This window comes from Hippocampus zosterae, chromosome 10 (genome assembly GCF_025434085.1).
Source record: "Hippocampus zosterae strain Florida chromosome 10, ASM2543408v3, whole genome shotgun sequence".
In the NCBI taxonomy this organism is placed as follows: Eukaryota; Metazoa; Chordata; class Actinopteri; order Syngnathiformes; family Syngnathidae; genus Hippocampus; species Hippocampus zosterae.
This window is the reverse complement of record NC_067460.1, coordinates 13,817,512-13,830,134: the sequence shown is the minus strand read 5'-3', so window position 1 is coordinate 13,830,134 and position 12,623 is coordinate 13,817,512. Positions and strand designations below refer to the sequence as shown.

The 12,623-nt window shown below is 42.5% G+C and overlaps 1 protein-coding gene across 4 annotated transcripts in view; it reads left to right on the top strand.

Moving 5' to 3' along the window:
* Positions 1 to 12,623, top strand: part of cux1b (cut-like homeobox 1b) — an 85,346-nt gene that overhangs the window by 48,101 nt on the left and 24,622 nt on the right. For all 4 annotated transcript variants that reach the window (XM_052079172.1, XM_052079171.1, XM_052079170.1 and 1 more), the window contains exons 6-8: positions 2,025 to 2,148; positions 4,477 to 4,553; positions 4,715 to 4,781. In XM_052079172.1, coding sequence (XP_051935132.1) covers positions 2,025 to 2,148; positions 4,477 to 4,553; positions 4,715 to 4,781 — 268 coding nt within the window. The remainder of the gene's footprint in view (positions 1 to 2,024; positions 2,149 to 4,476; positions 4,554 to 4,714; positions 4,782 to 12,623) is intronic.

Genomic DNA, 12,623 nt, shown 5'->3' with positions numbered 1-12,623 from the left:
GTGTTAGATTTATTTCCGGGCCACCCCGTGCAGAGGCCAGTCGTCAGCGGGTTATGGGGTTTCAGCACTAATGCAGTCCTAATGAATACGGCGTATCTGCTCTCGGAGAACATGAGTGTACCCTCCGTCCGCTTTGGATGGAAAGGCCAGGCAGGAGCCTCCGGTGCGCGTGGAGCAGGTCCTAGTTGCGTTGACTTGGGAAGCTCACACACACACACTCAGACTTGCACTGGCACACACTAGAAGTGTGAAGCGCCTGAATAATACTAGAGAAGTACACCTTCCCTTCTTCCTTGCGTTTACATCTTTAAAAAGTATTCTTACCTCCCAACTGACATCGAGTGGTGCTCCAATATCTGAGTGACACTACTTTTTTTTTGAGACTCGAGCCATCGCTTGGCAGAAATTTTTGTTTTGATTTGTAAGCGTAGACCTGAGATACCGGTATCGTATGATGACGGTGAACTGAACTCGACTCACTTCACAGTGAGCGTCACTGAATTGCTGAACAGTTCTCCATTTTTCAGATGTTCAAGCTGTTTAATGTCACCCACAGTTTAAGATTACTGTCAAACTAACATGAAACAAAGACAATTACACCTTGTATATTAAAAATAAAAAAAGCACATAGCTTACCCTTTCAGTTCACTAGCTTCATGCCAACTGTAAATAGCATCCATCGATGTTGCAACACCTGCATTAAGCAAAAGATAGACCACAAACAGTGCAGCAATACACTTAGAAAGACCGGTACTCTGTAATGTATTCTTTATCCTCAGCCAAGACAGACTATTATTGGTGTCGAATGGATGAGCTGGGAGAAATTTAGACCTCTCAATGAAAAGTCTGTTTGTATTATACTGCACCCAGGTGGCCAAGGCAGGCACACCAATAAGTGTAGCACAGTGACCATTCAAGTGATGCAATGTGACAAAAACTGTTCATTTTAAATTCTGTTGTAAAATGTTTTTCCTGTATGTATTTTATGAAGTACTCTTAACCTTTTTCCATGTCAAACACAGTACAACATTTTTAAGGCTTAAATGGCTTAATAGCATTTTCCTTCATTTCAATGAGAAAAGATGATTTTAGAAAATTGGAGTGTTTTTGGGTTGTGAGCAGGTTAACATAACGGACAATTAACCTTGTGTCTCAGTGCTCCACTTTATTTGTTTTGGATTCATGTCAGGGGTTTTATTTTATTCAACTCTGATTTCAATTTTTATCAAAATGGAAATTTTATTTTAGTTAGCATTTGTGTTGTTTTGAATGAAAGGGACATTTGGTTTTAATCTTGTGTTCTTTCTCATGTGGCCTGACCGACCTCAAAGAGAACTTTTGACTTTTTCGAAAACATTTATTTGTAGGCCTTTTAGATTTGAATTTGAGTAACCCTGATCTAAAGTCTTCACTGAGGCTAACATGCATGTTTTTTAAGAATTGGGAGGTCAGAGTATTCGTCGAAAACTAATGCACGCACAGAGACAACATTCAGACTCCACAAAAGAAGGCTCTCAAGATGATATTTACACATTTTATTTATTTTGTAATCAAATCATAAGACCATAATGACATGCTGATCACCGTTCAATTACTTAAATAATGAGTGTTAAGTTTAGATCAAATTGAGAAGCAAAGAACTCGATAGATTTCCCTCAACTGAGCCTGATGCGAACAGATCACAGGAGTGTTTGTATGACACCTGCTATTAAACTATAAATCATTTGATTTTAATGTGTTGTCATTGCATTTAATAGCCTCACAAGCTTTGTCTAATCTAACATTAAAACATTTCATAAATCACCCAAATGTCCAAATAGCCTTGCTAACCACTGCCTGTAGCACTTAGTTTGCTTAAACAGTAACCTTTTACATACAATACAGAATGTGTGAAAATAGCAGTTCTTTCATTTAGATTTTTTGAACTCAACCCTATTTTCTACGTTGCCTCTTTATTCACATTCTTTGTGTTTTCATTGCCTCTATTTGTATTCACTGTTGACCCGTGCTTCTCCCTTCCGCAGAGGTGACCATCAAGGCCTTGAAGGAAAAGATCCGCGAGTATGAGCAGTCGCTGAAGAACCAAGCTGAGAACCTGGCACAAGAAACGCAAATCCAGTTACACAACGACTATGCAGAGAAAGAGAGGTGTGCGTGCGTGCGTGTGGCTGTTGTAATTTGAGTCATTGGATAATCACATGATAAATTTTTTTCTTTTTTTTTTTTATTAAAAAAAAAACAATCATTCAGTCTTCAGCAGTTCAATCAACCCATTTGCATTGCGTTACTCATTGGCTAGACTCTTAGATGAATGGTGGATTGGACAGTAAAACAATGGCTGATTTCTCCCATGGCTGTGCCACTTAGTGTGATTGGAATCAGCCACCTCAGGCTGCTATTTTCTCTCTTCGCCACAAACTATTTCAACCATCCTGTCTGGATTTAATGTTACACATGGGTCTTTTTATTGGTCTCCGGGAGTGGAATGAAACCCTAGAAATAGCTTGATTTGATATCCGGAAGATTAGCGTTCATAATTAATTCTAATGGGCCACTTCCTCGTTTGATAAAAAGCCGTTTGGATTTCTTTTGTTGAATGTTGATTTATGTCAGAAACATAGGGCGCTTGTGCTTACAGTAATGAATCATAAAAAAAATACATTGGCGGCAGATATTTTATCAATGTAAAATGTTATCTTGTGGTGCCACATTAAGTCGAATTTGTCAAAGGCAAGTGTTAAATGTGGTTATCCTGGTTCGTGTTTGTGATATTTCAAAGTTTAAAGAGACATGCTTGTGTTCTTAGAAATGACAGTGAACGTCTTTGGCATCTTATGCCCCTGATTAGAAAGACCAGAAACCACAGGACCAGAGGACCCCCCCCCCCCCCCTCTTATGATGATTTTTTGGGGGTTTTTTTTGGGGGGGGGGTTATTATTGTTATTATTTTTAGGGTGAATCCCCTTTTTCTCACAAGTGTCCTGGTGTCATGTGGGAGCTATCAGTCTCACACGGAGAAAACACACACGACCTAGGGGAGAACGTGCAAAATACACACAGGGAAGCCGGAGCTGAGATTCAAACTCAGAACTCATTCGCCTATTGACATACTCGTTGGCCTATTTGAGAATTTTTTTTTGTGTGTGTGTGATATCGCATTTAGAAAATGTGGTCGAAAAAAGATCTTCAGTTTAGTGTAAAACGGTACAACTTCATTATTCTCAATGTCGACCATTTTGTGTCTTCTCGGGGAACCCTCTTCTCTGGCTGACAAGTTTCAATTAAAAATATCCACCAATTATTCGAGTAGACCAAAATTTCAAGACATCAACGGGTCCAAATTACTGCAAAGTTTCCAATCAATCAATGAATCAATCAAACAAACTTTATTTATACAGCACTTTTCATACATAGAAATGCATCGAAATGCTGTACAATGCTTTAAAACATTTCAAACTTAAAAAAAAAAGGCCGACACTTGCCCAAAAACTCGACTTAACTCGCACAAATGGAAGATTATTGTTGAGAAGAGCAGCGTGGGCAGGAAAATAGGTCATTTATGAGGTTAGCAATTGTTTTGTTTTTTTGCTTTGGGTAGTAACTTGTCACGTTGCTACCCAAAGCAAGTGAGACTGAGACTCCTGCAATTGCAAATGTACTTCTACAGTATATTTAGTCATTTCTGAAATATTTCAGCCCATCTTAACAAAATCATCAGGTGCCCCCCGGCTCGCAATAAAGTACAGCATTACAGCACGTTCTTCATTTAAATGTCAATCCTGTTGCGCCTTGCGAGCTCCTTGCCCAATTTAAGACATAGAGACGAAGATGAGTTGTCCGATTTGCATTTCCTGTACGTCAGTGTTTTATAGCCCCCTTCCTGTCTGACTGAGGGCCCACTTCCTGCCTGTGAGAGGGGGCAGCAAATGGATGGCACCTCTGATATGTACGTGGCTTCTTCAAGGAGCGAGCGAAGGAGAAAGATGAAAGGATGAAATTGAGGGCAGGGAGAAAAAAAATGGAGATGACAGGAGAGACGGCGCGGCGGAGAAGGGGGGCATCAAAGAGCGCCATAAAGACACTCTTTGTGCTAGATTATTGATGTTTTTACACGCGGCGGCAATTTCTGAGCAGAGACTAACTTTTTATATGCCAAGAATGAATCTATTTTATCCGTGTGGTTTTTGGAGGCCCACGCCTCCCCGCCTGCTTCCTCGACGTGCCCCCACCCCCTCGGCGCTGAGTGCCCCAGTGGCTAGACATTCCTGCCTAATAGGACTACTTCATGAGGAGTTGGTTGCATTGGAGGGATTTTTACTCGGGGGTGGGGGCGGGAGTGGGGGGTGTGACACCTCAGAAATGGTGGGAAAAATGAAGAATAGCTGCGGTTGCCGCAAAGTGTAAACCCCAGGATTTATTGACGCAGTCTAGCTGTGACATTGTGCTCTCTAACGTGACTTTTGCCTGCCTTGGTAGGAAACTACAGGAGAGCCAAGATTCCATGTCGTCACGGTTGGAAGAGGCCGAGCACAAGTCCCAGTCCCTCCAGACAGGTAATCCACCCTGAAGGAACTAGAACATTTGACGTCGCTTTAATTAACTCATTCAGTACCAGCCAATTCTGGACCAAATCTGAAAAGACGTTTAAAAACGTCTTTGGGAGTGAATGAGTTAAAAGTGTATCTAAAAATTCTCTTGTCATTGTCTTTTGCAGCCCTTGAAACAACTCAGGCCGAGCTCTTTGATTTGAAGGCAAAATACGACGAGGAATCCTCAGCAAAGTATGTGTCTTCTCCACCTCCTCGTTTCTCTCACCCCCCCATAGTCTATTCCTGACATAATCATCCTGTTTAGTGTACCTCTTTGCCTGGAAACTCCCTCTCCTCTCGGAACTGCTGGATTGTCTCCCACAAGGCTCAGCCAGCCTCAAAATCCCAGCATTAACCCTGCACTGTAAATAATGACAGGGACTGTGATGCGTTCTGCAGCCACAGCGAGCACATTTCCTTGTCGTGTCAAAGTGCACCCCAGCATGCACTGCAATCCCAAATTTACTACAGCATTATCTGGAGGGAGGTGGGGAGGGTGACTGTGAGCACAGATGTGAACACAAATATCTAAATCAGTTAGCATTTGGCATGGTGATCAAAGACTGGATTTATTGAGTGTGATTTTAATTTGATCATCTCATGTCCCCAATCCTGTCATTTTAGATTATTTTAAAATAACGTACTTGCACAAAGAGGGCGGAAATAACATTACAACAACATGCATGCCTTTCTTATTACTCTATTTCAGCAGCATCCACATACTCGGAAATGCTACAGTAAAACAACAACTGACTTTGAGCAAGCATTGTTGATATTCCCTTTTTCCATTGATGGGAGAATGATTGGGATTCTCTCTGAATTATTAAGGAATCAAAACTTGTCAGGGTTAATGAGTAATCTTCCCTCATGTGTATCACACAAGAGTCCTTTTGAACCATCCCTGATTTTGATACCAGTTGAGAAATCAAAGGGTCAGGCTCTTCGGCATGATAGCCAGATTGAGTGGATAATTGTAGGGACGTCATTATTCACCCATGTGCCCCACTGCTATAATCTTAGCCACTTGCAAATTCGGTCACAAAAAGTTCCTTACCAGCGTGGAATCACCATCGATGGGCTCCCACCTAATACTTATATAACATTCTCTTCCTGGGGGCCAAGGCATCACATGAACAAAATGGGATAGCGGTGAGACAACATGGCGAGGATGGGACGGGTAAACGCGGCAGGCCGTTCTTGACATGGATGTGTGGCAAGATGTTTAAATGGTAAATACAACTACTACTGCCACGGACAGCATATTTTTTACACATTGCCCACCTACGACTCTTCGAAGGCTCATCAATTTGTTTAAATGACCTACAATGCCTTCCGGGCCATAAAACATCCCTCTTCCCAAATTCATTATTTATTTTAACGTACGCCTAAACTCTAAGATGACTGATCCATACAGATCAATGTATTGTGTTGGGGGAAAGTGGCCTTCTTTCCCCCGCGTGTTCGTTCATTTTCGGACGAGGATGTTGCTAATCCAAATAAAGGCTAGAGTCGATGAACAGTTTTTTCGAAGCTTTTAATAACAAAATATTCCGGGCACCCGTGGTTTACAGACAATGGCTGCGGTGGTCACGAGTGCGAAGCAGGAAGGGATTCACATCATTTTTATATCATCAGAAGGGCGCACCAAAACGCAAGGCGTGACATCAGAACTTTCATTTCTCCTCAACCGATTCTTAGCTTGTATCAAGTGGTGCATTCCTTTATCTGTGCGGCTCCAGTAGGGAGTGTTCCAATTTTAAGTGATGATTGCTTCAAGGACGCCAAGTCTCGCTGCGAGCATGTGAAAGTTATACATCCTGACTAAATATGAACAGAATACACACTTCATTTGCTTGTGTTTGTTTTGTTAGAAACATACATAGGGAAGAGAACATTGTAAAAAGACTCACGTATTAAATCGCAATTGCAATATTGTCGGGGTAGTCTATTCGATAAGTTTTCAAAATCATTCAGCCCCGCTACTACAACCTCTTGTGCAAAATCTCTAGTACTTCAAAAATACATCTGCGAAGAGATCTCCCGCTTTCTGTCAGAACTGATTTTAGCTTTTTCCAGGTTCTAAAAATTATATAAATAAATACATCTGTAAAACAATCTGTACTCAAGAGCCAGAGCAACCTCAGCTGATGCCGAAGTGTCATTTTTATCAATGAAAACGTCCCACCTACTCCTTATCCCCAACCACATCATTTTCACAACACATCAAACTCTCTTCAACCCAGGGTTTATTTGCAGAAAAATAAATAAACGAATAAATAAATAAGCTTGTGAGTCATAGAAGTTGTGACTGATGAGGGAACCGTGAGTATCAGGTAACTTCGATCCTCGAGAAGCTCCAATCCATCAGTATCGATCTTTCTAACGGTGGCGAAGATGAAAACAGCTTTTTACTCGTCAGCACTCCACTCTGTGAAGTGGCACTTTGACGTTCACATCACCGCGTTCCCTCGAGTGAGGTGGCAGAAGTGACCATTCAAAACAGCACAGATCATAGTCAGACATGTCAGCGAAAAATGAAAACCGCTCCATTGTTTTGGCTTCGGGACTAGCTATAAAATGGTCCAATTGTTTCTGAATCCCCTCAATGTATAAAACACATCGAATTACAAACTTAGCTCGGCAGGGTTTTGCTTCTCTCCCCCACCTTGGCTCATATTCACCATGCCTGTCCATTAAGAGAGTTGTTAAATTGACTGGCTGTTCCAAACAGATCGATCCAACTTGCCTCATCCTCGCGCTACTTTTTCGACTTCTCCTTCACTCACTACTCTCCACACTTTTACCTTTTATCTGTTTATGAGAGGACAGTCCACAGGAATAATGCACAGGGCAACGGTGCCAATCAATACATTCTATAGATGATCTGCAGTCACCCCTTTGCATTTTCTTTCGCCCGCAGCCCGATCGCACTCTCGCTCATTACTTTGTTTTCAGCCCTTCTTTTGCCCCTTTTATGTGGCAAGAAAGCACATTTTGTGTACAAGGGCCCCATTTGCTTGAATGAGCTAATAAACACATGCCTGCGCACATCTCGACGCACGCCCATGTACACATTCAAACGCACACGCGCTCGCTCGCTTGCTCACTCACTCGTGAGCCCGAGGCAGTCAGGGTCCTTGACTATGTGGCGTGCTGTGATCTGAAATTTTAATGCAACGCTTTAAAGCACACACAAACCCCTCTCTAACCCTGCACCCTCCCAGTCCTTGGAGTCCTCCCCCCCTCCCGTTTACTGCTTGACTGAGCAAATCGCCAGTGTTTGGCTGAACACAACTTTTAACCCTTTGAATGCTTCACAGTTTGGCACCGCAAAAAGATGCGTACATAAGTGCACGTTTTCACACAAGCGCTTGCATCCGTACACACACACGCACACTTGCTCTGAACTTCACTGCTAAGGAGGCCATTGCGTGACAAATCTCCCATCCTCTTGGTGCATTTGGGTAATCTGCCTTTTAAAACACACACGCGCATGCACGCACACACGCACACACACACACACAGGCACGCACGCACGCACACGCGCGTCGTGCGAATTTGTTCGATGTTGCAGTGCTGGGGACTGTGTGATCTCCAGCAGGAAGCAGACCTGCAGTTCTAGAGGAGCCCCCTCTCTGTGTTAGTTCTTTGAGGGTCTGGCTGGCTGTGTTTTACCCGTTTAGTCACTATTAAAGATTAATCATATATTGATCCATGGCTCTGCAGGGCGGTGCGCGCGCGTTTGTGAGAGTGTGTGTGTTTGCACACACACGTGTAGTTTAATCTTTGTAAAGGCTTGGGGGTCCATTTGCGGAGGAACAAAATTGTAGGTGATGAGGGAGCACTTTGTTCAAATACAGTATATACACACACACACACAAACACACACTACTATTCAGTGGACTAAAAAGTACACACACTGTCACACTTGCACAACCAGCTTCCTTTTAAGCCTCCTTGAAATCCCCAAGGTAACGTTCACTGTGAAAATGTAATGTAGAAAGAAAAGAAAATGGGGTGATGAAAGCTGCTGGGCAAAAAAAAAAAAAAAAGGAAAAACGCGGAAAAGCAAGCCGAGGTCTGGAGGCTACTGCGAAGAAGACGGGATCAGAGTGTGATAGAGGAGGGAAATGAAAATCTAAATCGGGGAATATCCTGCTGGCACAGAGGACACGGGCTGAAGTGGGGGTGGGGGTGGGGGTGGATGGAGAGCAGCAACGTGGACGAGTTGCAGAAAAAGGAGAGCGGCAGACATACAGTTGGTTTGGGTGGTGGCGGGGGGGTGAAAAGGGAGTACCGTATTTTCACGACTATAAGGCCCCATTAAAAGTCTTAAATTTTCTCCAAAATGGACAGGACGCCTTATGATGCGGAGCGTCTTGTGTATGTGCCGAGTTCCAAAACCTGACTGACAGCCGACGCTGTTTATATAGAGAAAAGGCGGAAGTGACTGTGGACAGGCATGCGGCAAAGAAGTCGGCCAATCAGTGAAATGTGGGCGTGTATATATACATATAGAGAGAGAGGGAGAGAGAGAGAGAAGGCAGATGTGAGAGAGGACAGGCATGCGGGGGGGGAGTCCGCCAATGAGTGAAGGGTGGGCGTGTAAGTGGACGCTAAAGGGACGCCCGAAGCAGGTACCAACACCTGTTCAGAGTGTGGCTATGTGCATTGTTGCAAAACAACTTGGGTTTTGGTTTCTAAGAACCCCCGAAAATAAATTCTACAAAGAGACACGACTACGAAGCTCAGTTCAAACTTCAAGCCATCGGTTATGCTTTTGGCATGCGTGCCCATCTCACAGCAGCGGTGAAAAACCAAGTCAAGCAAATGAACTCTGAGCTTGCCGTTATTCCCGGAGGCTTGACTAAAGAACTCCAACCGCTGGACATCGGCATCAACTGGGCGTTCAAAGTAAAGTTGCGAACGGCATGGGAACAATGGATGATCGATGGCAAACACAACTTTACAAAGAGTGGGAGGCAGCGCTGGGCGAGTTACGCCACAATTTGCAAATGGATTGTGGCTGCTTGGACGAACGTGTCTCCTTGCACTGTTGTTCGAGTTTTTGGCAAAGCCGGCATCATTTCTGTGGAGCCACATGGCAATGATAGTGACTCTGACAACGAGAGGGAACCCGGCGTTTTTGATGGATTACCGGTACTTGCACAGTTGTTCAATTCTGATACACAAAATGAGGACTTTGATGGATTTCTGGGTGATGATTGATCGAAAAACGTGAGTACATTGTACGATGGCTAAATAAAATACAACGGAACTCAGTTTTGCTTCCATTGCCTTTTTAAAAACGTTTTTTTTAGCTTGTATCTGTATGTCTTGGCATGCTACCGTATGCTTCAAGCTAACGTTTTTTTAGCGTGCGCGCATGCATGCCGTATGTTTAAGCTGGCGTATGTTTTACCACTTTAAAACTGCGCCCAATGATACAGTGCGTTTTGTCTATGTGTAAAATACAGAAATAGCACCCATTAATGAGACTGCGCCCAACCATATGGTGCGCCGAATGGTCGTGAAAATACGGTACATCTCTGGGCCTTTTTCAGAAGCTTTCCATCGCTCACCGATGACACTGGGTGCATCACACATGCTACGAAAAAAACTGCATTTCATTAGTGTGCATTTGAAATGTGCTCTATAGCTCCTCCATGTGGCTTTTTTCCCCGTAAATCTTCATTTTATGAAGGAAACCACACCCCGCATTTCCAACGTTTTTTGGATGCAAGTATGCATTCGCCACATGGATAGTCGCTCCCTTTCCCTTGCTCGCCCGCCTGCCCAACTGTCAGAATATTCTGAAAATCCTTTCACTGTGATCTGCTTTGGCCCTCGGCCTCTAGCTTTGCCTTTATAATTCCCAAATAAAGCCAAATCCAAAGGTTATTTAAGAAGACTTTGTGCATCTGTACTTTGATTAAATGATCACATTTGGAGCGGGTGCGCTGGGTGTATTTGGGTTGCATTACGATATCCATAAATGCTCTCCATTACAAGCTTTTCTGGCTTGTTGCTTCTCTTACCTCACATTTGTGCGCGTGACAACACGCAGGCCGCTCGCGCGTACACACACTATGGCTTAAGACAGGATAAAAGCTGGTGAGGTAGTGTACTATTGTGTTGCCTAAATGCACACCAGATCCTTTTAACTCTTAGGGAAAGAATAAAAGTGGAGAATGAAAAGCTCCCCTACCCTTATCTGAAAATTTTATTTATTTATTTATTAACTGCATTGCCTTCGGGATGTTCTTGACCTGATATCAACTTTGTCTGTTATGTTAAACACATTCAAATTGGTACTTGGAAAGCCTGCGGGAGGCAACACTGTTTCTCATAGTGTGACACGCAAACACAAAAGACTGCAATGCCTAGTTAGAGAGAGAGAGAGAGAGAGAGAGGTGATTGGGTTTGTCTGATCTTTCAAGTTTCATAGAATATTGTTTTATGACTAAACTCATTACCAAAGGCAAGATTAGATGAAAAAAATGTTTTTGTTTGTGACATTTTGTGGTAATCAGCAGTAAATGTGGCCTGGTCACCCAAATTACTTATGTTAGGCCAAAAAAACCCCAGAGAAAACAACCTTCTTGTGAAAAGTTGTACTTTATGCACAGCAGCAGCAACTTTGACTAGTACTCAATATTTACACATTTTCAATTGCCAAACATTATAAGCTATTTGCATGCTATTTAGTTGCTACAGTACCAGTAGTGTTTGTACCAGTGTATTTATGCAAATTATGTCATCAGATCTACTTTATATTTAAATAAGCTCTGTCATCTTTTCTGTTTTGTGACACTCTGTTGTTCTCAATAATGTTGTCTCAATAATGTAATGAATTAAAAATGAAAATAGGGGGTTTCTCAGCAATGTTTAAATGAGATTAAGATAGATTCATTAAATAAATTAATTACAGATTATAATTAATCCGTTTTTTAATCTCTTAACAACACTAAAAGATCTATTATAATTTCATCATGCCAACTCAAAGTTTGCCTAGGCTATGAATATTTGTGGTCTTATTCATTCATTTTTGCAAATGGCTGGCAAGCAGTCAAAGTATACTCTGCCTCTAGCCCAAAATCAGCTGGGATAGGCTCCAGCTCACCCGCAGCCCTAATGAGGTTTAGCGGGATAACAAGCCCGGGGGATTGGACTTCCATTCATTTATCTATTGAAATGGTGCATGATGAGTTCAAAAGCAAAAGCCGATACGTGGCGATTACAGAAAAAAGAGCCACACCTACAAGCAGATTGGTGTCGAAGGCATCATTTGATGTTGGATTTCGAAAGCATGCAACATCACACTCGTCGAAAATTACAGGTTTCGAGTCTAAGCCTTAAATCAGGGAGCGCCAAAGTGTGCTGCTCGTAACGCTCATTCCAGTGCGCCGACTCCCTCTCGTGGTACTCATAAGGATCACTGATTTTAATGTTCAAACTCTGGCACACGTTTTATTCATTACTCAAGTGCAGTTTTTATTTTTCATCCAGAAGCCAGGTGAGAATAAGCAGGTCTGTCGTTCGTTAATCAATGCTTTATACGCTACTGCATTTTAATGCTGGTCATTATGGTGCTACTTCTTCTTTTCCTTTCGGCTTTTCCCCTCAGGAGTTGCCACAGCGAATCAGTTACCTCCTTCTAACCCTGTTTTGTATATCCTCTTCTCTCACACCAGCTACCTTCATGTCCTCTTTCACTACATTATGGTACTACTTGGAGAGCAAAATATTTTGAAAGTGTGACTAGAAGTTTAAAAACCACAACAAAGAAAACACTGACCTAAATAATTCAGTCTTTGTCTCATTAGTCTCAAGACCATTACAATGTCCTTACATTCCAATGCACATCGAGACCTATAAAGTAAAAGTCATGAATGCATGTCAATCACAACAAAAGCTTATCAAACACTTGTCTACGTTGACAATAAAGAGGCGGCATTAGAGACTTCCTGCTGTCTGACCTCTCTCAAGTGAGAGGTGAACCATAGGCTCCATGCAGACCATTAGTCAGACACA